The sequence below is a fragment of the Eschrichtius robustus genome, chromosome 11 (genome assembly GCF_028021215.1).
Source record: "Eschrichtius robustus isolate mEscRob2 chromosome 11, mEscRob2.pri, whole genome shotgun sequence".
In the NCBI taxonomy this organism is placed as follows: Eukaryota; Metazoa; Chordata; class Mammalia; order Artiodactyla; family Eschrichtiidae; genus Eschrichtius; species Eschrichtius robustus.
The window spans coordinates 14,352,747-14,380,209 of NC_090834.1; the positions used below are offsets into that span (position 1 = coordinate 14,352,747).

At 43.6% G+C, this 27,463-nt stretch overlaps 1 protein-coding gene across 5 annotated transcripts in view; it reads right to left on the bottom strand.

Moving 5' to 3' along the window:
* The window catches only part of KMT2A (lysine methyltransferase 2A), a 74,481-nt gene extending 52,434 nt beyond the window's left edge, over nt 1–22,047 (bottom strand). For 2 of the 5 annotated variants that reach the window (XM_068555783.1, XM_068555782.1), the window contains exons 1-2: nt 21,613–22,047; nt 19,416–19,514 (exon numbers count right to left, since the gene is read on the bottom strand). In XM_068555783.1, coding sequence (XP_068411884.1) covers nt 19,416–19,514; nt 21,613–22,047 — 534 coding nt within the window. The remainder of the gene's footprint in view (nt 1–19,415; nt 19,515–21,612) is intronic. The other 3 variants (XM_068555786.1, XM_068555785.1, XM_068555787.1) reach the window with 2 other exon arrangements.
* Nucleotides 22,048–27,463: the final 5,416 nt, after the last annotated feature.

The window sequence follows — 27,463 nt, forward strand, 5'->3', positions numbered from 1 at the left end:
TTATGTACTACTAGGACAACTCTGCAAACAAAACACTATTTCTTTCACTTGTCCATTCATTCAAAAACCATTTATATGCTACCTGCTCCCAATGCAGAGATAAGTAGTAAGACATGATCCTGCTCCCAAGAAGTATCTAAAGCAGACAGGCAGGTGCACAATCTCAGCCTTCCTTTAGAAAGCCAAAATCCCTTAAAATGTCGGTGAAGGATAAATTACTATGTAATTCATATTCTGGAATAAAAAACTTGCTTAAATCTTGGAATAGTTCATTCTTCCACTTGTATTAGTATTAGGTTCATGGAGAAATATTCAACAAATTTCAAACTTCTTCCAAAGGATGGCAACGTCTCTCTCCATGCCTCAGTATTGTACCAGGCACCGCTCCAGCATTAGAAATCAGAGCGAGTTTAAGTAATCGAGACCTAAATCATCTGCAGTGATTAGATGCGACACAGTTCCTAGTAATACCAGCGATCTGATGAACTTGCAACTGATAGACGTCAATGCCTTTTCCTTCCTACCCCCAAGTAAAATAGATTTTCGCTCCTCCCGTTAAGTTCTTGCCAATTTGGTCAGAGCAGAAATCATTCACCTGGAGTTCTTCACCTCCCAATCGAATGTGGAGGTTCCAAAGCTATTTTGAAAACTCTTCTATTAAACAAGCTTGGCCACACCTGGCCTTTGATGAATAAGGCCTAGGATGACCGCTCATACCCTTCTTTCTTTTCTAGCAAGAGACTCAGCACTTCAGAGCACTGAATTAGGTGGTAAGTACCTTAGCATTCTTCTGTCTCCAAAATGTTCAGTCTTTAGAGTTTAAAAAAAAAATCAAATTTCTTCACCTACAGAGCTTTATTGATGAATCAACTGAAAATAACATCAAAAACCATAGACAGTATCAAAAGCGCCCTGATACGTAATTGTTTGAAATTCTTTGTTTTGAAGGCTTATAATTTTTGGTATCATCATATATGGTTCCATCATATGAGGAGGCCACAGAACTAAGAAAATTACTAAGAACTAAAGAAGACGAAGAAACATCAAGGAGGCATATTGTGCATCTCAGCAGCTCTAGTTAAAGAGTAACACTTCTCCTTTGGCAATTTATTCCAGTTAGCTATCACTTCTGCTGGCACATTTCTCTGAGTGTCTATCGCTACAAGCTCTAAAATACCAAGGGCTTGGGAATTCCCTGGTGGTCCAGTGGTTAGGACTCTGCACTTTCACTGCTAAGGGCCTGGGTTCGGTCACTGGTTGGGGAACTAAGATCCCACAAGCTGGGCAGTGTAGCCAAAAAGATAAATAAATTTAAAAAATAAAATACCAAGGTCTTAGTGTTGCATTTTAAAGACATACACACATAATCACCAGTACTTAATTAGCATAATGGATACAGAATGTGTTTACAAGTTTGTCTCCTTCTCTAGAGCATTCACTCTTTAAAGACAGGGAAAGTTTACTTATTCATTGTATTTTAGTATCTGGCACAAATTTAGAGTAATAAATGTTTGTAAAATGAAAATAAAGGAAATGCAGTACACTAATTGTTTAAAAAACATTATGTGGTAATAGCACAGTAGCAGAAAATACTGGTGGACTCAAAAGAATTAGACAATAAGATTCTTCTTTTAAGAATTCATAGGGAGGGGTCTTCCCTGGTGGCACAGTGGTTAAGAATCCGCCTGCCAGTGCAGGGGACATGGATTTGAGCCCTGGTCCAGGAAGATCCCAAGTGCCACGGAGCAACTAAGCCTGTGCACCACAACTGCTGAGCCCACGTGCCACAACTACTGAAGCCCTTGCACCTAGAACCCGTGCTCCGCAACAAGAGAAGCCCGGCAATGAGAAGCCCACACACTGCAACCAAGAGTAAGTAGCCTCTACTCGCCGCAACTAGAGAAAGCCCTGGCACAGCAACGAAGACCCAAAACAGCCAAAAATAAATAAGTTAATTAATTTTTAAAAAACACAAAAACTAATGGAATGCAGTGTGTTTCCTGCTATGCCAAAGGAATACACATGCCAGAAAAATAAATATGGAAGCACAGCAGAAAGGTGACTAACCCAGTCAAGGAGAAAGAGTCAGGAAAGCCACTGCGGAAAGGGTGAAAGCTTACTCTAACTTCTGAAGGATGGTAAATTAGGGTTGAAGGGAGATATTTCAGGCAGAGAGAATAACACATACAAAGCCACAGAGATAGAAAAGAGCATGGCATGGAGTGAAATTACAGACAGTTCATAGGGCTGAGGCCCTAGCTGATGTGGGAAAGGAGCATAAGATGTTGAGGAGGAAAAAAGGCAGAGGCAGATCATGAAAGGTCTTAAATGCCTTTCTGAGTTTGAAGTTTATCTTCAAGGAAGTGTGGGCCTCATCCTGAGGGCTACAGCTCATCAGTAACACTTTCGGGCAGGAGAGAAGCATGATTAGATTTATATTTTCAAAAGATCACTATGACAGCAGTGGGGAAGTAGAGACTGCCTTTAAAACCAGAGGCAGTAAGAACAGCTATAAAATGACTGCAGTGGCAATGGGGATTAAGGAAAAGGGCAGATTCCATAGACAGTTAGGAGGCAAAATGAACAAGGTTTCAATATAAAGGGTTCAGGGGATGGAAAGAATCAGTAAAGACTTGCAGGTGTTGGGCTTAGGTTGATTAGGTTTATGGTGATATATTTATAAGATTGGGAAAAAAGAAAGAAGAGAGGTTTCTAGGAGCAGGAGGGAAATCAGTTTAGACGCTTGAATTTGAAATGTCTGTCCAAGTTGTAAGATATAATGATCTGGAGAAAACGCACCTGATTCAATGAATTTATGAATGCTGAAACTGTACGTATAAACAGTCACCCAGGGAGAGAATAGAGAAAAAGAGGAGCCATGGCAGATCCCCAGGGAATACCCACACTTCACGTACAGGGGACAGGGAAGCTGAGGGGGGAGACAGAGATGGAATGGCCAAGGAGACAGATCATGTATCTAAGTACAGAACAGTCAAGGGAAGAATACACATCAAGGGATGGCCAAGTTGGGGAGGGACACAAAAGGATTTTGTACAGAGGATATCAAAATTGGGAGGTCACCCATGACCTTGCCAAGGTCAACTTCAAGGCAGTGTTAGAGGCAGGAGGAACCAAAGCGCAGTGGGTCAAGGTGTGATTAGAAAGTGACAAAAATGGAAGTCAGTATAGACCACTCTTTTGAAAAAACTCAATTACATGGGAAAGAGACAATGGGCACAATGTAGGGAAAGATTTGCCTGGGGGGATTACTTATTTGTTTGTTTGTTTATTGGCCGCACCACACAGCATGTGGGATCTTAGTTTCCTCACAGAGTGGAGTCTTAACCACTGGACCTCCAGGGAAGTCCAGGATTACTTTTTGAGTTGAATGTGTTTAGATGCTGGAAGAGAACATAGCAGCCAGGAAGAGACTGAAAATTCTCAACAGCAAATCGCTAATAAATGGAAAAGGGATGGGGAGGAGGGGTCGGCACTGAGAGAGAATGAAGACAAAGTGCAATGGAAGGGAGTTCTCTCCTGTCAGAAAAGGGGCTAAGCATGCATTTAGTTGCAGACAAGTTGATAGGCAGGAGAAAGCTTAGAGAGTTTGCTGAAATCACAGGCAAAACTCTGTTTATATGGGCATCTGCCAGACGAGAGACACAGATTTCTTCAGATTCTCAAAGAAAAAAAGAGGCTCACAACCTACGAAAGTTTTTTAGAACGTAGCTCTAAAGGAAATAAATCATGGACAATGGCTGATTAAGAATAAATGGGGGGCTTCCCTGGTGGCACAGTGGTTGAGAATCTGCCTGCCAATGCAGGGGACACGGGTTCGAGCCCTGGTCTGGGAAGATCCCACATGCCACGGAGCAACTGGGCCCGTGAGCCACAATTACTGAGCCTGCGCGTCTGGAGCCTGCGCTCCGCAACAAGAGAGGCCGCGATGGTGAGAGGCCCGCGCACCGCGATGAAGAGTGGTCCCCACTTGCCGCAACTAGAGAAAGCCCTCGCACAGAAACGAAGACTCAACACAGTCATAAATAAATAAAATAAAAGAACGTGAATTTCTTTAAAAAAAAAAAAAAAGAATAAATGGGGGCTTCCCTGGTGGCGCAGTGGTTAAGAATCCGCCTGCTAGTGCAGGGGACACGGGTTCGAGCCCTGGTCCGGGAAGATCCCACATGCCGCGGAGCAACAAAGCCCGTGCGCCGCAACTACTGAGCCTGCGCTCTAGAGCCCGCGAGCCACAACTACTGAAGCCCATGCGCCTAGACCCTGTGCTCTGCAACAAGAGAAGCCACTGCAATGAGAAGCCCGCGCACCGCAACTAAGAGTAGCCCCCACTCACGGCAACTAGAGAAAGCCCGCTGCAGCAACGAAGACCCAACACAGCCAAAAATAAATAAATAAAATAAATAAATTAAAAAAAAAAAAAAAAGAATAAATGGGAGGGCTTCCCTGGTGGCGCAGGGGTTAAGAATCCGCCTGCCAGTGCAGGGGACACAGGTTCGAGCCCTGGTCTAGGAAGATCCCACATGCCGCGGAGCAACTAAGCCCATGCGCCACAACTACTGAGCCTGTGCTCTAGAGCCCGTGAGCCACAACTACTGAGCCCCTGTGCCACAACTACTGAAGCCCGCATGCCTAGAGCCCATGCTCCGCAACAAGAGAAGCCACCGCAATGAGAAGCCCACACACCGCAACAGAGGAGCCCCGCTCGCCGCAACTAGAGAAAACCCGCGTGTAGCAACGAAGACCCAGTGCAGCCAAAATAAATACATTTATTTATTTATTTATTTATTTTTAAAAAAGAATAAATGGGAGGGAGGCGACTTCCCTGGTGGTCCAGCGGTTAAGACTCCACGCTCCCAGTGTAGGGGGCCCGGGTTTGATCCCTGACCAGGGAACTAGATCCCCAGTGCCACAACTAAGACCCGGTGCAGCCAAATCAATCAATATTTTTTAAGAAAAAGAATAAATGGGAGGGGGTAATGGGGAGAAGTGGGAAATCAGATGCAAAAATTGATAAAAATTGATTTGGTTGGAAAGGGGTAGCCACAGCAGGGCCAAGATCAAAGACAAATAAAGTATCAGAACCTTGTTAATTCTAGGATGGTATGGTCAAAGCTCATCCAATAAACAGCAGGAGCTACCTTTGGGTCTCAAATGTAGACAAGGCATAACTTTGAAGTTTGAAGTTTATTCTAGATACACACATATGAAATTAGATTAGGAAAGAGACTGAATAATTGGAGACCAGATAGCAGTCTATCTGCTAACCCCACTGCCACTTCATTTTGAGCTATATGTTCAGCCAAAATTCAAATGTGACTGGCGTTCGATCACTCCAGCAAGTATTTACTGAGTGTTGCCAGGCACTGTTTTAGACTCTACACAAGTGAAGAACTGACAAAATCCCTGCCCCATGAGGAAATAACCATGTAACAAATAAAGAACGCAACGAGGGCGCGAAGGATTGATGGGGGTTACCTGTGAGGGCTGTTTTCACTAGGGTGGTCAGGAAAGGCTGCTGACCTTGGCAAACTGTGGCCCACAGGCCAAATCTGGCCTGCCACCTGGTTTGTTCAGTCCATGAACTAAGAATGGTTTTTAACATTTTTAAATGGTTAAAAAAATCCAAAGAATATTTCATGCACATGAAAGTTATATGAAATTCAAATTTCAGTGTGCATAAATAAAGTTTTATTGGCACACAGCCCCGTGTGTCATCATTTCTGTATTGTCTATGGCTGCTCCTGGACCACAACAGCAGGGGGGAGTCGTTGCGACAGAGACCATCTGCCCCTTGGCAGAAAAAAGTGGCTGAACCCGGATTTAGACCTAAATGATGAGAAAAAGACAGACATATAAAGATCTAGGTGGCATAGTATTCTAGCTAGATAGTAAATGCAAAGGCCCAGAGACAGCACGAGCGTGGCACATATGATAGACCAAAAGGCCAGTGTGGCTGTGCAGAATGAGTGAGATGAGAAGAGGCGGTGCTGGAAGCAGCAGACCTGACCAGAGGCCAGATCATGTACGGCTTTGCCAGACAGGGTAAGAAATCTGGATTTATCCAAGCAGTGGGGAGAAGGGAGATGGGGGAGAGATACCAACATGTTTAAAGTGAGGGAATAATAAGATCTGACTGATTTACACATGGAATCCACAGTTGCTGTGTGAAGAACAAACTTCACTGAGGTAAGAACACAAGCAAGGAGATAAGGGAATAGTCCAGCCAAAAGATTATAATGGGTAAGTGTGGGGTTTTGGTAGGAGAATTAATGAGAGGAAGGTGGATTTAAGGTATTTTGGAGGTAGTACAGACAGAATTTGCTGATGGGTTATTTGGAATGTGAATATAGAGAGAAATCAAGGATAACTCTCAAATTTTAGGCCTGAGCTATTGGGTAAAGGGTAGAGTCACTCTGAAACAAGGAGAAAGGAGAAAATCAAGACTTTCTGGACATGGGAAGTGTAAGGTACCTACTAAATATCCAAGTGCTTCAATGCATACCTGTTTCCTTGTCTGGGAATAGCAGTGGCTACCTCAGAGGGTGGGCAAGATTAGGTGAGATAATACATGTGAAGCACTGAGAATACTGCCTGGCCCACAACAAACACTCAATAAACGCTCATCATGCTTATTCTTATTATTATGCAAATGAAATGTCAAATAGGCAGCTGGAAATACAAGCCTGGGACTCTAAGAAGTAGTCAAGGTTTAGAGACAAAGATTTAGGAGTCCTCAGCATACAGATGAGGCCTGGATGAGGTCACTGAGGACAAGTGCACAGATAGAGAAGGTGGCCAAAGGCAGACTCGTAGGTGACTCCAGCATTCAGGGGAGTTAAGCAGAGGAAGGATACATACAGAATACTGAAAATTAATAACCAATGAGTTAAGAAAAAAGCAGATGAGTGTAGTGTTACAGAATCCAAGAAAAGAGTGTTTCAAGAAGGGAGTGGTCACCTGGTTCAAATGCTGCCCAAAGGTTGAACAGGAGGAGGACTGAGAATTATCTATTCAATCTGGCAAGAGAGAGGCCCTTGAGGATTTTGATAAGAGCAATTTCCTAGAGTCATGGAGATAAAAGCCCAATTGCAGGGGTTGAGGAGTGGCTGAGAGGTGAGAAAGTAGCACCTGCAATTACATACTGCACTTTCAAGGAGTTCTGTTGTGAAAGGGAGCAGAAAATTGGGTAGTTGCTGGGGGAGGACCTGGGGTCAAGAGTTTTTTAAAACAAGGATTATATTAAGACAGTTAGACAGTTTTATATGTTGATGAGAGAGAAACTGCTGATGCAGGAGAGAGGGGGACTAACTGCAGGAATGACCTTGAGTAGATGAGAGGGGACGGAATCCAGAGTACAAGTGGAGAGTGGCACTTCCTCAGTTGTACAAGGCAGTAAAGGATGTGCTAGTACTTAAGTTCCCTTTTAACAGGAAGGGGAAAGCTATTAAATACCCTGGGAGTACTTTAAATCTCTTGATTCATATATTACAGTTGGTATAACTGACTCTCAAGAATCAGTAACTCAGTAAATGAAGACTACTACTTGAATTGCTCCCAAGAACAGTTCTGTTAATATTAGTTTTGAGAGCTTTGGCCTTCAAATTACCAACTTCCAAAGTATCTTGCAAGGTATTATAATTTTAGTACGTATATTCATGCTATATTTTAAGCCGAGCTCAGTAAAGAGAAATTAGACAGTAAGTTCCATGAGGGAAGGGGGGAAGGGACTTGTTCAATGCTAATGCCCCAACACTTGGTCATCTGCCTGGTACATAAAAGATGTTCTTTGAAAAACAGATTCGATTTCCAGTCACCGTTTCTTACTCTGTAGAGTGCTATGTTTATGAATGCCATTTAGGGGGGAAGATGAGCCTCTTTGCAAGCAGTTTTTCACCATTTGTAAAAGAAAAAAAGATAGTGACACCTGTAAATCATTTCCAAAAGGTGAATTTAACAATGATGTTGTTGAATTTATAAGAAGGGAAAAGAATAAAATACTCAAGCATAGTCAAACACACAGATATCAGGAGACAAACTTCTTAAGCCAAGATGGTTTCTGAAATCCAAGCAGTCTAGAAATGTACACAGTTACTGAACTGACATCATAGTCTCCTGTCAACACAATGGCAGGGACAGGGCCAAGGCCAGATTCTCTCTGGCTATTGGTGCCTCAAAGAGAACTGTGGCTGTTTGAATGCATAACAGATAGGAAGAGATTTACCCTGTTTTAAATATGATCTCTGCCTGATACTGAGAAATGTTAACCCCAAAAGTCACCTAGGATTAAAGACTGCAAAGACAGTAATACAATGTTCTTCAATAACAACAGTTGGTAAAATTTTCACCCACACAAGAATGAAATCGTTTTCAAATATTTAATTCAATTCTACCTAGCAACTCTCACCTAAGAAATACAAATGATACCCACTTTGTAATTAAAGAAAGAAGTATCTCCTCATCCTCACTCCATTATCAACAAGAGCAAGAACCAAAGATGCTCAAAACAGCTAAACAAATGAGACAGGTGAACTCCACCCATCCTGCTCCGGAAAAAGAGGTAGACAAAAAGAAGCTCACTGTCTTAAAAAAAAGAAAAAAAAAAAAAAGGCAAAATGAATGCACTACATCAGATAGTAAGCTATACAGATTCTTGGCAATGCCCCAAATTACTTCACAGGACCTTAAAAAACAAACAAAAAACCAAAAATCAGGACTTCCAAACTCCTAGGTTCCAAGTCTGAACTGGTTTATCTACTTGCTGAAGCAGAAGAAATAAGCCCACTTAACTGATATACTGTAGAAATTAAATTAATCAGCACAATGACAGGGTTTATTCTTCACTGTTTAACAGGAAAGTACCACAAAATGACTAGATCCACTTGAATAGGCTGGAAAAATTAAACAAACACCAACACTGTTTTCAGAGATGATTCTTTTTATTACAAGAGGTTTTGGTCCTCCATATGCCAACTTTCAGCAGTTAACTTCATTTTGAGCTATATGTTCATTCAACTACAAGTTTCTACTATAAAATTTGTATTTTTTTCTTCCAGCTTGTTCTGATCTTGCTGCAAAAGTCAGGTTGCATCTTTCCTTCTGGGCTGTTGAATGATCAACAGCAACTAAAGTAACATTGAGAAATTCACAACTTTCTTTCCTCTAAAGGTAAAAAGAATTCTCTCTCCAAAAAGCCAGTTTTCTGAAGGAGCAAAGTGAAGTTACGTGACAAAAGTAAACATTCCCTTTGGCAAAACAACAAAGCTACTAAGTCAGCAAACACAATTTTGACCTAACATTTTTGAGGAATTAATGTTCAATATATCAGTTGGGAAGTTTTGTGTTCTTACTAGCTTAAAAAACCAACTGACTCTTCTGACTACTACATCATATTTGGAAGTTCATCATCACATTCTGAGAAGCACACATTATGTGGCATTGACTTACTTAAAAAAAAAGTCCCTGGTATTTTATTAGTCTAACACTGGAATCTCTCAAGTAGAATAAAGAATCATGAGAATTATTCTTTGCTGTTTATAATCTTTTGCTTTCTGAATTTATACCTGTATGATTAGCAATTAAAAGTTACAGGAAAAGGGGCTTCCCTGGTGGCACAGTGGTTAAGAATCCACCTGCCAATGCAGGGGACACGGGCTCGAGCCCTGGTCCGGGAAGATCCCACATGCCGCGGAGCAACTAAGCCTGTGCGCCACAACTACTGAGCCTGCGCTCTAGAGCCCGCGAGCCACAACTACTGAAGCCCACGCGCCTAGAGCCCGTGCTCTGCAACAATAGAAGCCACTGCAAGGAGAAGCCTGCTACACCGCAACGAAGAGTAGCCCCCGCTCACCGCAACTAGAGAAAGCCCGCGCACAGCAACAAAGACCCAATGCAGCCAAAAATAAATAAATAAAGTTTTAAAAATTAAAAAAAAAAAAAAAGTTACAGGAAAAGTATGACTCCCTTATATTTCCAATTCCCAGTTTCTCAAATGACACCAATTTTACAATTAGGGAATCAAGCCGCCCTTCACTTTGCCACCACTTGCAGAATCCCTGCAACAATCCAGCTTCACCTTTGAACTCCAGTCATTTTATGAGATGGTCTGGTTAACAGTAGACAGCATTTGCTATATGAAACTTAGAAAATATTCATTATATTTTTAATATTTAAGGCCAAATAACCTTAAATAAGCCTAGTATCCATTTACTACCTACAAGAAGGAAATTATACACAATTCCAGTACTAAATTCCAAAGTCCTAAAGCTTCAATAACCCACTCAAGGTTTTGGAACCAAGAGCTAGTAGGAAAATGAGCTGGTGTTAATATCAGCTCTGCCCAGACTTTTGGTAATCTATATGAATAATCCCAATTCACAGTTTTCATTCTGACTGTACCGGAAATGCTTTTTGCAACCCAACATATCTAAAAAGGTTTCATTCTAAGTAATGTAAGCCCTCCTCATGGCCTCAAAAGCCAAGGGTCAGAGGCCTTTATAATCCTCATTCACATGAAGCCAACTTATTAGACTGGAAAGGATTTACAAAGCACTTGTTATAATGCATCCACAAGCAGTGATACCCTTAACAAGGGATATTCTGAAGCACAGCTCTTTAGACTACAACTGAAAATGGACATAAAAGCTATAAATATTTGTTTCCTATATTGAGACCACACCTACTACTTTCCCTGGTTTCTCTTGATGTTTAAGGTTTCCCTCTTAGCTCCATTTACTAAGTTTTTATTCTCCTATAAAACCACTATAAAATCATTTCATAAAGACATTTCTTTGGAGCTTACTACTGAAAGTTAATTGTTGCCATAAATTGACAATTCAAATACTTCTTAGGGAGCCAGTGAGACTAGGACCCCTTGGGGAATATTAAAAAGTATAAAACATGATCCATGCCCTCTAGGATCTAAATGGAAATATACTTATTGATTCAGAGAATGAGAAGGTAGCTTGAGAAGTCATTTTACACATACATAGGCAGGACTCCTGTCCTTTAAAATTCACCTCCAGAGAAGATCATAAAATTATTTCGGTAATCTTTTCGCCATCACTATAATGAAAACCATCATTAGCAACAAGTTCCTTACACAACTACCCTTTGCTTCAATTTAAACCTATTTTTCTCTTATTTTAGCATCAGTAGATCTGGAAAACAGCTGGTTACCATTCCTAATAATGGATCCATTCATGTTTTTTGAAGAGTTATTAAGTTGCCTCTTAACTTTTCATTCTCCCAACCCTTCCTCATAGGACTGACTTCCAATCATATAATCATCTTTTGAGTCTCCTCAGAAACCTCTCCAAGGTATCCTCATCCCCTCTAAGCTGAGGAACCTAGAAGTGGAAACAACACTCAAGTAAGCGGGTGACCAGTGCCAGCATTACCTATATAAAAGATGATGCCATCCCATCAGGATTCCTCAACATCACTTTTTTTTTTTTTAAACATCTTTATTGGAGTATAATTGCTTTACAATGGTGCGTTAGTTTCTGCTTTATAACACGCAACATCACTTTTAAAGCCCCAATCGGTACTTTTACAAAAATGTCCTCTGATGGCTCTTAAGACTTTCCTCTGCTGTACTTAAGTTAGCTTACTATTTTTAAAAATTACTCAAAATTATCCTGCTAATAGTCTTGAACAACATAATAGCTTATGCAATATGTCCTTGCAAAGTGTTCCTAGAAGTTGTATGTATACCAAATTTTCAGTTCAACAAACATTCGCTGATCACCTTCTATATGAAAAGTCGCCACTGTAAACAATATAAAACATAAATGATAACTCAGAAATGGTCTGTGTCTTAAGGAAATCATAATCTAATGGGGGAAAGACCGACACAATCAAAAGTATTTACAACATAAAGTGTTCTGGAGTAAATTCTTTAAGGGTAGGTATAAAGTACAGTTAGAAAACAGGAAAGGAGTTGAATTTAAGCTAGTAGTGGTATCTTGAAAGCTTCACGGAAGAGTTGGGATCTGGGGATCTGAACTGAGCCATGAAAGATGAATAAGTCAGAGGAAGGTCAAGATGGGAAACATTTTAAGGCAAAGGAAAGGCATTAGCAAAGGTATAAAGGCAGGTACACACAGACTGTGGAGAACATCTAATAGACTGGTAGTTCAATATGGTTGAAGCACTTTAAGTGAAAATGTGTGTTCAGGAGATAATGTTCAAAATGTAGAAATGCAGGCCAGCTAGATTATAAAGGGCTGGGAATTTTAAATCTTATTTTACATTCAGTGAGTAGTCAAAGGGTTTTAGGAATAAAGTGACAGAATCAGATCTGTATTTAAGAAAACCACTGGCACCACTATACAGTGAAAAGGAAGGCAGAGAGACCGGTTAGGAGCTTACGGTTTTAATCCATGCAAAGGTAATGGAAATTTAAAGTAGGATGGTAAAAACAGAAAAACAGGGACAGATTAAAGAAACAATACAATAGTATCACAGACAAGCCTCAGAAATTTATTGGATGGGGTGAGAAGAGAAAGGGACTGAAGGTACCACAGTGCAGAGAGCATGAACAAGCCTTCAAATAGTTACAGATTTGGATTTGAATTCTAGCTCTGCCACTTACTAGCCATATGACTTAAGGAAATCTATTTAACGTGTCTGTACCTCGGTTTCTTCATCTGTAAAAGACAGTGTATTAAGTATTTCAGCAAACCTTTTTTTTTAAAGTGAGATAAAACAGAACTATATTTTTCCTCCTTAAGCATACTATCCTCTACTAGGTAAAGTTTAACTTGTTTTTGACTATTCTACTTGTGGCTATTTTTATTTCTCAAGTTAAGTTCCAACCTACAACTTAGCATTTCTTCTGTAATTAAATGGTTAGCTGCATTGATCTCCACAGACCAACACTTACTCTCCCTAAGCTAAAACTTGAGAACAAATGTCAAATAGTTACCAAGTACAGACTAATGAATCTGAACTTGGGGGCCAAGAACCCTGAAGAACCTCGGAGTTGTTTTAGGAAATCACCAAGTACTCATACTCAAAAAGATAAGGAACACTAGTTACAGGGACCAAGGGTAGCAACCCCAATATAGCTGCCTTGGCTTGACAGTTATGCAACTCATGAAGGCACTGTCTTCCTTGGTTGCCTACCCGCCTATTTACTGTCCTGTTCTTTTTACTCCCTTTTGTGCCTTATCGCTAATTACATTCTAGCTGGATACCAACGGTACCCACTGTTACCAAGATGTGTGACTGGCTTCAGTTTGGTTCCACCTAGCTTACTGATGAACTTGACACCCATACCAAAATCAAGAACATTCTAAAGTCAAGATTATAGCACTCGAATAGCTATATATGTGTACACATACATATGTATACCTCCAAGTAAAAAAAACCTGATACCTCGGTGGGAAAAAAAAAAAAAAAAAAAGATTAAGCACTCCTGTCCTTTCAATCTGAGTCCTAATAATAATTAGGGATTCCTCTGTACCAGGCAAAGTGCTAAGTACTTTGCATGCATAATTTCAATTAAGCCTCACAATAATCTTATGAAGCACAATTACCACTGATTTACAAATGAAGAAACTGAAGCATAGAGAGGTTAAGAAAGTTCTTCAAGGTCATTCAGCTAATAAATAATGGAGCCAAGATTTGAACCCAGGCAGACTGAGCCCAGAGCCCATGGTCTTAATAGCTCTTAATTACTGTGCTGTACTATCTCACACTATTACAAATTACATAATGAGATTCTGTCCTTCCTTTGTAAAGGTATTTATATATGTACAAATAAAAAATCCTTGCTGGAGAGATTACAAAAGGATTTCCTCATTAACTAAGCTTAAAGAGATGTTATCCACATGGTTTTACTGCTTATAATTAAAGGCAATAATCTAGGGACAATATTGTATGCTTGTGTTTGATCTAAAAATCAGTCAATACTCATGGATGGACAGAAGTTGAATACAAGCACGTATAAATAGTTATTCCTTTAGGTGTAGATATTTATTACAGATACGTGTGATTAACTACTCCCCAGTTTTTAGAACTGAGATGGTACAAAGGAGAGCTTAGTGAAAAAAAATTTCTCCAAAAACACTCCTCACAAGTAATATTACTCCCCTAATTCAAGACAGAAAGCCACAATTACTCTGATGCTGTAAAATGAGAATGAAACAATGATGCCTCAGCAAAGCGTGGACCATAAGGGTTGGATCTCTCTAAAACAATTCGAATGTTAGAAAGGTTCATAGCTCTTACTGATGAGAGACATCAAAACATCTACACCCAAACATTCCAACCAAACCCAAAACACAGAAATACAAGAAAACAGATAAAATATATGGAAAAAACTCCAACTCCAGAAATAAATGGCAGTTGACTAGATCCTACCCACTGGTGCCCCACAAGGCATTGCTGAAGCGATAATTAAAGGTAAAACAGCTGGGGAAATCCCTTCAGTCTATTTGTCAAATAGAAAAACAACTACTCATTTCAAAGAAAGGGGAATTTTCATACACAGCACAGAAAACTGCCAACTAACTCTTACATTTATATCTTTAACTGTTTCCTTAAAACTAAAACTCATTAGAATAGTTGTATTCAACATCTAAAAAGTTAAACCAAGTTTGGCCTCTAAGAAGTTTCATACGAATCCTACAAGGGGATTTATATCATCCAAAACAACTACAAGTCACACAACAACATTCTTCTTTCAAATGTCTTAGTCTTTAAAAGCAAACGCCTAGCAGCACCTCCAGCCTCCTGGCTGGCTTCCCCTGGTGTGTAACCTGACAAGGTACAAAGCTCACTGAAATATTTAACAGTGGTGGTATGGATTTCTTTGGATAGATCAAGAAAAGCAGCTCGTCCTTTTTAAAAACATAAAGAACCATTTTATGGGATGCCATTCCCTCAGTCCAAGTGTCTCTGTATTTCCTCAGGGCTTTCTCAGAGAACTTATTGAGGGGGAAAATGAAAAGGCTAACAAAAGGACCCCTTTTCTCTCCCTATTCCCAACATAATCCACCTCAGCCATAGGGCCAGTTGCATCCACACTGTCATAAACGCCAGCAATTAGAGAATTAGGCCATAAAACCACCCACTCAGGTATAAGAGCGCAGGCCTCCAGCTTTATTTCATGCATGCCATAAACTTCCTTCTTTCAGGCCTTCACAACTAAGGCAATGACAATAACAACAACAAAAAAGTAGCCCTTTGTCCGCCTCATACTGATGTGATCAATGAAACCATCTGGGTCCAGGTGAAGGATTCAAGATTCCTTCTTCTTAATAAAGACTGCATTTCCTCTAGCATGGCACATATAGATCCGTTAAAGGACATGCTGTATTTTGCGCACTAACATAATGGGAACTAGAGTGAAACTACATCTTCCAGAAAAATTACTTTCCCTTATTCTGAAACTGCTCTAGAAACCTAGCCAATTCCTGATCTTCTCAAGAAATACCGGAGGCTACAAGAGTATTCTTAATTAACTCAATAATTTCTAGATCCTCCTGCAGTCTTTTCTAATCAAAAAAGTTAATTCAAATATCAAAGTTAACTCTATGCTTTAAAATCTGATACAATTTAGGAACAATCAGTAATTTCATTTGATTGACTTCGCAACCACAAAACCCCCAAGTCTGTGATTTACTCCATAAGCTTTTATTTATCAAGCTTTAAATCAATCTAGATAAGACCCAAACAAACACTTAATAGTAAACTCTTTAGCTTCCTTCTTCCTACTAGTGCCTATAGGGTTAAGAATCTGACTAAAATGTAGTTACCTCATGTCAGACTCATTAGTAGTTTAACTTTTCTTAATTCCTGAAAATAACATATGCAAACAAAAGAAGGTCCCATCCCAGCAATCCTAGAATAAATTCCTCCCAAAGTAGTGATAGTCACAAAGCTTCCCCCTTTCTCATAGGTCTATGCCACTGGGCTCTCCACCTTGGCAGAGGAAGAATGGAAAGAGACAAGATATTCACAAAAGGCCGGATTGAAGGCCTTCAGTTAAGTGCTAGAAGGAAGCTGAAGTTCTGTGCCAACACTAGTGGAATGTGGGCAGGCACAAAGAGATCTTAATTAGGAGACCTACAATTAAAACAGTGAGTCTCCAAAGGAGAGAGCGGCACTGCAGTCTGTTATGCCTCAGAGCAAGCGAAACAGTGTTGCCACCCCCCCTAGCCACAGGGCAAGGAAGGCAACGGGTATTAAGCCTGCACAGCTGCTCTATGGAAGGCCAGCTCCCAGGTGAGTAGAGATGGGAGGGGAGTCAAGATGGGACTATTTTCTCTTCTCAACTTCCAATCAAAAGATCAATCACTATTTTGTGAACGATGATTTCCTACAAGAGCATGTGCCTTAAGATAATTAGCCGGAAGGTAAAGATGGGGACAAGTGATATGCCTTTCAGTGAAAGATGAAGAAAAGTTCTAAAGACTGCATTTGTGATGCTCAGTACAAACCAAAGTATGTTTTAGAGCATATTAACAACTACTCCCTGCAATGTAGGTACCATCACTTTGGATTTATAAATACATTAGTGTATTGGATTTTTTTCATTTAAAAGCTCACATACCTAAAGGAATATACTACCTAGACTGAAAATAACTTCCCTTTTGGAGAGTCAGGAATCTACAGTATTGAAAACATGAAAACAAATTTAGCCAAACAAGAGGGCCTCTCAACACCAGATAATGAGTTATACTTAATATTTTATCTTCACTTTTCTTATAAATGAAATTGGTCAACTTCAGCAAAGAACTTTTTCCATAAAATCCTTACATTTTGTCCATACAATGAAAACTTTCCCACCAAGTTCAAATTTCTCTTCCCAATAATAATGGCAGTTTAATGGCAAATGTACACTCTGATATTAAAAATTACCAAACAGGGCTTCCCTGGTGGCACAGTGGTTGAGAATCCGCCTGCCAATGCAGGGGACACGGGTTCCATCCCTGGTCCGGGAAGACCCCACATGCCGTGGAGCAACTAAGCCTGTGCGCCACAACTACTGAGCCTGCGCTCCAGAGCCCGCCAGCCACAACTACTGAGCTCGCATGCCACAACTACTGAAGCCCACGCCGCACCTAGAGCCCGTGCTCTGCAAGAAGAGAAGCCACCACAATGAGAAGGCTGCGCGCCGCAACGAAGAGTAGCCCCCGTTCGCCACAACTAGAGAAAGCCCGCGCACAGCAACAAAGACCCAATGCAGCCAAAAAAAAAAAAAAAAAAAAAAAATTACCAAACAGGCTCACTGACTCTACTTTTTAAATAAATTCAGAATAAGAAGTTCTGACCTGAGCAAATAATTAATGTAACAGAGAGGAATCAGAATACTGGAGTAGAAAAGATTCCTGAGCTGACGTTTAGCCCAACCTTTTCATTTTACTGATCGGAAATTTCAAGTTAAAAGTGAAATTGTCCAGAGTGGCGAGTGACAGAGATGAGTGCGAGGAGAGCCCACGTCCATCGACTTCCACGTGGAGGGGCTTCTTCTAATCCACTTGTGTTCTCTGCTTCACTTTCCTTCTGCCCAGCTCAGGATTAGCTGTGAAGGCAATGAAGGAGCAACTCCCACTCTTGGCACATATGCCCAACAAACATCAAAAAAAAAAAAAAAAAATCACAGACACTCTCCCACTCCAGGACCACCATCTTTTCTAAGCCCAACCCAAGAGCCCACCTTAGTCCACCCGAACTAAACTGCCATTTCAAATACAGACAAATACATACCAATGTTGTGATTCGGTTTCCATTTATATCTAATCAAAGTTTGCCATGTTATGATCAGGGTGGCAATTCTGCTTTTAACATTTTGTGAGGTGGTAGGAATGGTAACTGGATTATGAAAGTAATAAACAAAGATTACTTGCTGATAAATAGACCATTTCTGGGGTTCATATTAAAACAGCCCAAATTCTAGTCAACAGAGAGGATGCTGTACTATGTTTAATTAGATGGCAAAGTAGAGTCACATATATACCACCTGAGACAATCCTCAGAAAAGTGGGACCCTGACACCATGCAGGGGAAAGGGAAGGCGAAATAGCAGACCTCTGTGATTTCTCACAGTGCTCAATCAAATAAAACTCTAATTCTACTTCATAATTGTCACACAGAAAGCCCAAACAGGAGATCAGCAACACCTATGTATTTTTTAAAATAATCCCATTCTGACAGACCTTGGTCATGAAGAACCCTTACATGTAGTTGTTACTCAGAGAGATATCAATCCCGAGGGAAGTTCAGAACCTGTGGCAGTAAAGGACAAATCTCCTACAGCTAAAGGAGTTTAAACGGAACTGATCTGGAAGTTTTGTCACCTTTCAACCACCTTAACTTAGTAGTTCAATAAGTATTAACTTACGTTTCGTTATGGAGAAGTTATAGTCATTATTCACTTAAAGCAAACCAGAATTTAAAGAGGCTAGAATCCTTTTGGATCACAAACCATGTCTTCATGAATCCAGACAAGCCTTGATACAGATCTGTGAGCAACTTCTCAGAAACAATCTTTAGAACTCTATGGCAGCCTGTGGGAACCCTAAACCTCCTTGTTGGAACTTTATCATTGATTTGTAACACTCTGTAACAAAATGCTTGCTTTCCACGTTGAAAACAACCAGGTCAAAGGATATAATCACCATGGTTTAGTACTAAGCCATACCATGGGTTAGCACTCATGAATGCATACCATTAACCCATCCTAGATTAACTCAAACTACCACATAAAAGGCTTATCAATGGAACAACAGCTCATTCAAGCCTAATTCAGAAAAAATACTGAAGTTTAATGTAAGGAGTCAACCACTTTCCTCATAATGAAGTAGCAACTACTGTTCAGGCAAAAGTTTTAAAGAAAATAAGTATTAATATGATCTTATTTGAAATTACTGCATTTCCTTGACAGGCTTTACACTACATACTACTGCGAAGCAAAATAATGCCAGTGGATAAGAAAATGTTAGCACCTGATTAAAACTTAAAGGTGATTTGTCAAAGACCAACAGATAAAATATTCTGGTGCCCAGACATTAGGTCCCTGAATCCAGGTGGCTCTCTTTCTAACCAGTCTCTTGAAAAGCTATGATTGGAAGCTGTCAGCATAAAACTTTGCTTTTGAATATGTGATAACATTTGGAATGTGAACACTTGGTCCTTCAGTATAAAATAAATAAGCATGCTAAACAAGAAGAAAATGCTTCTCAGGATCCCCTTAAAAATAGACTAACTTCTCCTAATAGAGACTTTCTTATTATACTCAAATATACATGGGGCTAAAATTCTACATATAACCAGGCAAGTCTCAATTTTGAAAACAAGCAGGTAAATGAAATGTCAGTAAGTCTATTTTTTTTTTTTTTTTTTTTTTTTTTTTTGCTGCTGTATCTTTTAAAAAAGCAAAATCAACTCACATTTAAGCACCAACTCCATGCAAGTAACCTGAACGGTTCAGTCTTTTTGTCATGTATGAGGCCTTTGGTTCTCCAACTACATGGGATCTGTGTTGTTAGCTTAAAAAATACAGAATTGGCCTTTCAAAAAAAAAATAATAATCTACAGCAACCAATAAATAGTCTCAAACAACCCTGCTGACTGCAGCTGCCTTCTGAAGGCTGGGAAAAGGAGGTGGAGAGAGAGCAGAGAGAGGCAGGGAAAAGGGACGCTGCAGCTAGCTACATCGCAAGGAACACGCCCCCATCATGTCCTCCTTGCTCTGTCAGAAGGCGGGTTGTTGTCAGTCTCCTGATCAGGATGCCTTAGAAACGATTTAAAAAAGGAGGCAGGAAGACTAACAACTAAAAAATGCCAGCTCCTTGAAAGGAGGGGCCAGGGTCCCTGGGATCTCCTCCCTCCCCTTCTGCCCAGGATCTTTCTGTAGATCTAAAGGGGTGCGGGGCACAATAGGGGACGAGGGGTTTGCCCAGGATATTTTGTGTGCACCAACGGCAGAGCACGCAGGAAACGGCTGGTTGTTATCTTTCCCTTTCTGTTTCAATCAAGAGCACTCCAAAGCAGCAACCCCCTACCTCCCTCCGCTTCAGCCCCTAGCAGCTGCTCTTCCTCCTGGCATCCCCCATCCCATTCTCCCCCTTCCCCTACGATTCAAACTCCCCCTTCTGCATCCAATGGAAAACAAATGCGCAACGCCACTGGCTGAACCTGAACTCAACTTCCCTTCCCAGGGCAACTTTCCTTTTGGCTGAAGGGGGCTGAATAATGCCTATCAAAGCATCCCCATTCTCGCCCCAGTACTAAATGTGGAAGGGGCAAAGCTGGAGATCCTTCATCCACCTTGGGTCCCCCTCAAACAAATCAGAGAGAGAACGCTAACTCCTTCTAAGGAATAACTTTGCTTCATAACCTCTTCATAACCCTCTTTCTCTCAACCAGAAGCAGCCACCACCACCGCACTACAGTAAAACTGTCCCTTATCTACTCTCCTCACCCCAACCCTGCTTCCCCCACCCCTTCCAAGCCCCAGGATTGGCCTAGGAAAAGGTGGATCAATAATGAAATGACGGAGAAAAGGAGAAGGGCGGGAGGGAGCTAGGTTTGAAGACTGCGTGCTCTCAGGCGCAGTGGGTGGGGTAGGAGAGCAGCTGCTTCCCCTGGGAGGATGCTGCCCAAGTACCCCACAAACACCGCCCCTCACGGGGGCCCCCTTCCCCAGAGCTGGAGGGGAAACCTGCCTCCTCTCCAGGGGGAATGGTGGAAAGCTGCTCTTCTCTGAGCCTAGGGGACAGTGGACAATTTTCCCCTCGAAGATGCCACTAATCCTTCATTCTAAAGGAGGGAAAGGGTAGAGTGAAGGTACAGTAATCCCCTGCTACCAATAGGCTAGAAACTGCAGCTCTGTAAAATGGGGGAAACAGACTGCTGTAGGAGGAGATCGCCGTTATCTTCAGAGGGAAAGAAGGCGAAGGGAGGCAAGGTGGAGAGGAAAGTAGCTTTTTCCCGGTGGGGAAGGGCGGGATGACGGGAGGACCTCTCCGCTGGGGGTAGGGGGGGGTGCGGGTGGAGGTGAAGGAAGGGGGAGTGGCTGGTAGTGTAGGGACCTGGCCCGGGGACGGAGCGAGGGTTCATCAGGTTTTCGAAAGCAAGGTGCTAGAAGGGACATCGGTCCCCAAGGGTGGGAGAAGAACGTGGCTTTGGATGAGGCCATCCCCCGAGAGATGCCCAAGAGGAAAACTGCCCCAGGAGTAAAACATCTGCCCAGAGAGGGAGGCGGGGATGTGGCGGGATCAAGTCTCTAGGAGGGAGGGAGGGAGGAATCTCGCTCGGATGAGGTAATCTGTGAAAGGGAGGAGGGGTTCAGTCCCGGGATGAGAAACCCGGGCGAGGGGTCTGTGCCAGGGGATGTGGGGAAGGGTCAGGGGAAGGAGGGTGGGGGTCAAACGCCCTCGGCCAGATGGGTCCGAACCCCGGGGTGGGGACGCCTGGGGGTCTGCACCCCTGGATGGGGGTCCCGAGATGGGAGGGCCATCTGCCCCGGGTCAGGGACCCCAGGATGGTCCCCGAATTGGGATGCTCCACAATCCCGGATGGGGGAGGGGAGGGGGCTCCGCAGAGGGTCGAGACCCCGGACCTGGGGGTTCCTCGCCCCCTTACCTCTCCGCTGCCGCCTCCCCCGCCGCTCTCCCCAAACACGGCCCGGAACCGGCGCAGGTTGGTGCCGATGGCGGCCGAGACCTGCAGCGCCGCGTCGAAGCCCGGGCCCACCCGGAGCAGGGCCGGCCCAGAGGAGGCTGAGGACGATGACGAAGACGAAGACGAGGCGGACGACGAGGAGGCTGCTGAGGCGGCGGCCGCTCCCCCTGGAACCCCAACCCCGCCGCTTCCCGCCGCCGCCGCCGCCGCGGCCGCCACAGCCGGGGGGGAGGGGGGCGCCCCGGGGCCGCCGCCGCCGACCAGGGGCCCGGGGGGAAGCAGCAGGGCCGGGACGCGTTGCCGCGGGGCGCCCCCTAGGCCCCGGCGCCCCCCGCCGCCGCCGCCCCCGGTGGTCCCGGGTCGGGCGGGGAAGCGCCACCGACAGCTGTGCGCCATGTTCGCCCCGTGAAGTGAAGCAGCGAGAGGGAGAGGCGACAACACAGGGGGGCGGGGAGGCGGAGGGGGGGGCCGCGGGCCCCGGAACCTGCCTGGCCCGCTCGGCGCCGCCCGGCCGCCTGCACCCCGCGGCCGCTATGCCGAGGGCCGGGCCGCGCCAGCCGGCCCAGCAAGCTGTATAGCAGGCTCGGACCCGCGCTGCCGACGCCGGGCGGCGGCTACGCCATCCCGAGGCCCGGGCCGCAGCCTGCCGCCCGCCCGCCCGCCCCGCAACCTGGATAACTGCGTGCCCCGCCCTCCGGGAGCGGCATTACTCGGGAAAAGGAGGGGGGGAAGGAAGCCCAGGAGCCCGACGCGGAGCGCGGGTTCCGGGGAGAGGGGGAGGGGCGAGGACTACGGAGAGGATGGAGGCGGAGGGAGGCCGGCCGCCTGCAGCCTCGAGAGCCGAGAGGCCGATTACACACGTTCCCGGGATGCGCTGGGAATCGAACCGCCCGGGAGAGCAGCTTCCAGTCTAACGCGGCTGCCGGGCCGGGGATGAGTGCGCCTTCTCCGCCTCGAGGCACGGATACGAGAGGGGTTAGCCCGCATTTAACGCTTCTAGAATAAAAGAGCCCTTATTGTGCTACAGGCAAGACGGAATTGTTGCCCAGTTTACTATATGCAAAATAGAAAGGCCCTCAATGAATGCGCTTTAAAAAATAATAATAATAAAAAAGAGCCCCTCCCATTTTCAGGCTGGAGCTCTCTCCAAAATGCACACACCGAGTGGTCGGCCTCTCGCCACCTCCTCGCCCTACTGTGCGCTCGGGGCTGAGGAACCTCTGGCTTTGGTGCCCTTCTGCAGAGAGTTGGGTTGTGTTTCTCCAGCCCGGGCACTGGGGCCGCGGCGTGCTCCGCTAACGAGGCGGCGTTACAACGAAGCTGAAACTGGGTGGCTAACGGGGCCTGGAGGGAAGAGGCGGGCAAAAGCGCCCCCGCCCCTTCTTCCTCAGTTCTCTGCCTGCCGCTGCATGCAAAGCAGACCCTAATGTATGCACGCGGGGGGGCGGGTGGCTCGCGACCACGTTTCTGATTAAGAGAGGGGGAGGAGAAGAGCGTTGGGCATTATGATACACTGGGTGGAAGGGGCCCGCCGGCGGCGAGCTCTGTGCGCGGGGTTAGTAGGCAGAGGGGGGAGGGGGAAGGGGAGGGTTAGGGCGGGGGATGCATACCCACCCGGTTCACTTTATTGCGGGAAAGAGAGGAGGGCGCCACAAGCTAGGCGTTAGAAGCCTGCAAGGCTGGGAAAGCACAGAAGGGAGGGAGGGGTTTGTACCGGGAGAACTTGTGTTGGCTGAGGCTGGGGGATCGATACACAGCCAGCAGGCCCCGGGGCAGCCTCCATCCCTCCCACCCCCGGCCGAGGTGGAGTTCGCTGGAAGGTCACGCAGCCTTCCTGGACTCCCGCAACGGTACAGCGCCCCGCCTGTAATATAACAGCCTGGGGCAGCGAATTTGGGGAGGAGGGGGAGGGTCGTGGTGAGCAGGTTGCAATCAGCTCTGGCCCTCTGGAGGGTGCACTGCAGCCTCCAGAGAAGGTCCACGGCCTCCTGGTGCTGAAAACCTACGTCCCTCCACCCGCGAAACGTTTGTGCAGAGCGAACGATGGGGTGGGGGCTAGAGAGGAGCAGGGAGAGGAAGGAGACACTGGCAAGCGCCAACTCCCCCAACTCGTCCTGGATCGATCGTGGTTCCAACCGCGCAGGATGGAGCCCAGATGGTTTGCAAAGCGCACACTCCCACAGCGCACACACAGAGCCAGATTCCGTTGTTACATCGCGTGGTTTACTAGGTGCAAAAAGGGTGGGAGTACGGGGAGAGTCTCTTAAACGGCAGCCCCAGGACTCTGCTAAGGACATAGACACCCCATTGTGGACGGTTTCTCCATTGCAGTATATTTAGCGTTAGGCGCTGGGGGTTTTGCTTCAGTGTCGCTGCTCTGATCAGTTACAGATTGGCGACCACGTGGATTCCCTCAAGCATCCTGATTTGTTCCCTCTCTCACTCACTCTCGCTTATTTTTCTTTTGTATTTGCCGCCCCCCCTTCTTTAATATGCATAACGGTCTGCAGAGGTAATAGGCAGGGGACTGACTGAGTGACAGGCTTTACAAAACTGTGTCAACAGGATTTCTTCCCGACCTCCACCCCTGAGAAAACATAAACCGGCTGGGTTCTGAGTAACCTCTTCCTTTCAAGCACTCTTCTTTGGGCACAGGTGGGAGGTCTGCAGGCTGAGTGGGGACAGCAGGAAGGAAGAATGTCTGTGAAGACTGTGTGAAGTCCTCAGACTCAAGCCTCTAAGTAGAAAACTCCTTGATAAAATCATCTAGTTTGTCTCTTTGCCTCCTGACTTGTCCAGAAGGAGCCAGAGCAAGTTGGAATTTGGTTTATTATTGGAGTTTTTAAGGCGGAAAGAATAATAACATATTTCTTGAGTGCTTTCTGTGAGCCTGAGTGCTTTATGCGCATTCAATTCTCACCAACCCTCCGAGATAATTCTGATTTTACCAATGGGGAAACTGGCGTAATGTCCAAAGTCACACAGCTAGTAAGTGGCAAGACCAAATCTCATTGGGGTCTGACACCAATATCAACTAACCATACTGCTGCAATATCAACTAACATACTAACTAACCCCAAAAGACATACTATGCCACCTCACTCCCATTAGGAAAACAACAAGTGTTGGTGAAGATGTGGAGAAATTGGAACCTTTGTGCACAGTTGGCAGGAATATAAAATGGTGCAGCCATTGTGGAAAACAGTATGGTGGTTCCTTGAGGAAAAATAAAAAAATTACCATATGATCCAGCAGTTCCACTTCTGGGTATATACCCAAAAGAACTGAAAGCAGGATCTTGAGGAGATATTTGTATACCCATGTTCATGGCAGCATTATTCACAATAGCCAAAACATGGAAGCAAACCAAGTGTCTGTCAACCAATGAACGGATTACCAAAATGTGGCATACTCATACAGTAGACTATTATTCAGACTTAAAAAAAGGAACGAAATTCTGTAATATGTTACAACATGGATGACTCTTGAGGACATTATGCTAAGTGAAATAAGCCAGACACAAAAAGACAAATACTGTATGATTCCACTTATCTGAGGTCCTCAGAGCAGTCAAAATTGTAAAGACAGAAAGTATAATGGTGGTTGCCAGCGGACAGAGTGAGGGGAGAATGGGGCATTATTGTTTAATAGGTATAGAGTTTCAGATGTATAAGATGAAAAGAGTTATGGGGATGGATGTGGTAATAACTTAACAGCAATGTGAACGTATTTTTGAAAAAAGGCATTCTATGCCTTACTCATAAGTTACCTTAAACTGCATGTGCTTTATTTAATTTTTTATTTTAAATTTTAATTCAGCTTATTTTTCTTGATTACCTAATACACTAATATGGTTAAAAATTTAAAGAAATAAAGTTTTCACTCCACTCTTACTTTAACTACCCTCTTCTCCCGCAGTCATACCTTATCCTTTCTTAGGGGCAACGAAGTTTATCAGTCTCTTGTATATTCTTCCAGAAGTAGTCTGTACCTATACAAGCAAATACATATAGAAGTTTTTCCTCAAATGAAAGAATATCAAACCCATTTCCTGGATCTTGCTTAGAAATCTATATCTTGGAAATCATTCTGGTCAGTAGACAGCATTTCCTCATTCTTGCGGCTGCATGGAATAGATGTAGCATACTTTATTTAACCAGTTCTCTGTTAGTGGGCACTTAAGTTATTTCCAAACTGTTGCTATTTCAAACAATGCTGCAGTGCACAACCTTGAACGTATGTTACTTTGCAAATGTGCAAATATATCTGCAGTATAAATTTCTAGAAGTGGAATTCGCTAAGTCAAAAGGTATGTACACCTATAATTTTGATAAATGTATGCCATGTTGTCCGCTGTAAAGATTGAGTTGCCGCCCTGTAAAGATTGTACTAATCCTACTCCCACCAGCAATGTTTGAGTGCTTTCTCCACACCCTTCCGAAAAGGATTTTTTAACTTCTTGATTTTTGCCAACTTAATAGACATGCACATACTTAAATTTTTTTCCAAATGATGTAAGGAAATTTTTAAGAAGGGCACCCCAAATTTTGCCCCTTCCTGCAAACTCATGAATTGCTTCTGGTTTGAAGGGACCTCTAGATGTTCGTTCCCTTTTCTCCTGTCTGGAAAGATTTCTAGTTGCAAACCAGTATTGTGGTGAAACTAACATGGACTCAGATCCAGTCATTGTAGCTATGTGATCTTAAACCAGGCACCTAGGCTCATGATGCCTCAGTTTCCTAATCTGCAAAAATAAGGATATTAATAGCAACTTCACAGGATTATTATGAAGACTGAATGACCTAATCCAAGTAAAGTGCATTCTCTCTCATTCAGACAGAAACACTTCCTTAGTCATTGGTGAAGATACCCCCTCTCAAATAAGCAATTTCCTTTCTCCAAACAGGCCCCCAGTGGAAAACATTGCATTAGTAGTCCCCAAAGTCCTGGAACTAAGAAAAGAATGGTGGCTGAGTCATTTAAGCTTGCCCATCGGAAGGCTTGATCATCACTGAACAGAGAGGACTGTTCAGAATCCTTAGATGCTGCTTTCTTCTGGGGAAGGAAGAGCCAAGTTCATTACTCTTCTACGAAGGCACCCTTCCATTAAGGAAGCAATGGTTGCATTTTGCTACTGCCCCTTCCATGAGTTTCCATTCCAAAAGAATTAGGTATAAAAAAAAAAAAAAAAAGAATTAGGTATAACTATATCTGTGACTAAAAGGACTTTAAATAATCACCCCAGCATGAACAGCTGGCTTTCTGTAAAGGATTAGGTGTAGTCCCGGCCAAAGGCAAAGACTAGATAATTTGGGGGCCGTGAGCTCCTTGAGAACAGGAGCTGTATACTGCTTTTCTTTGTATCCTCTGTGCCAAGCAGTGTCTGTATCAGCTAAATTAATATTTGTGGAATAAATGACCCTTCCCAGATGTACTGTTGGACCTTGGGATTTATACCCAGGAGGTCTTATTTTGTCAGAGGCAGTCGCGTGTGCTGGGTTTTTAAAAAATACATTTTATTTAAAATCAGTTAAGTTGTTTCCATTTGAAATTGTACCGATGATCAAAGTTTATATCTCTCAAAGAGAGAAAAATGATAGGAATAATTATTATTTGATTATTACTGCTTCACCTTGTAGAAGCTTGAAGGAAATGTTGAACGAAAGCATTTCCTTTCCCTCTCTTCCTGGTTACCTGTAAATTGTACTCTTTTTTGGTTTTTTTAATGGTTATGGGACTTCCCTGGTGGCGCAGTGGTTAAGAATCCGCCTGCCAATGCAGGGGACATAGGTTCGATCCCTGGTCCGGGAAG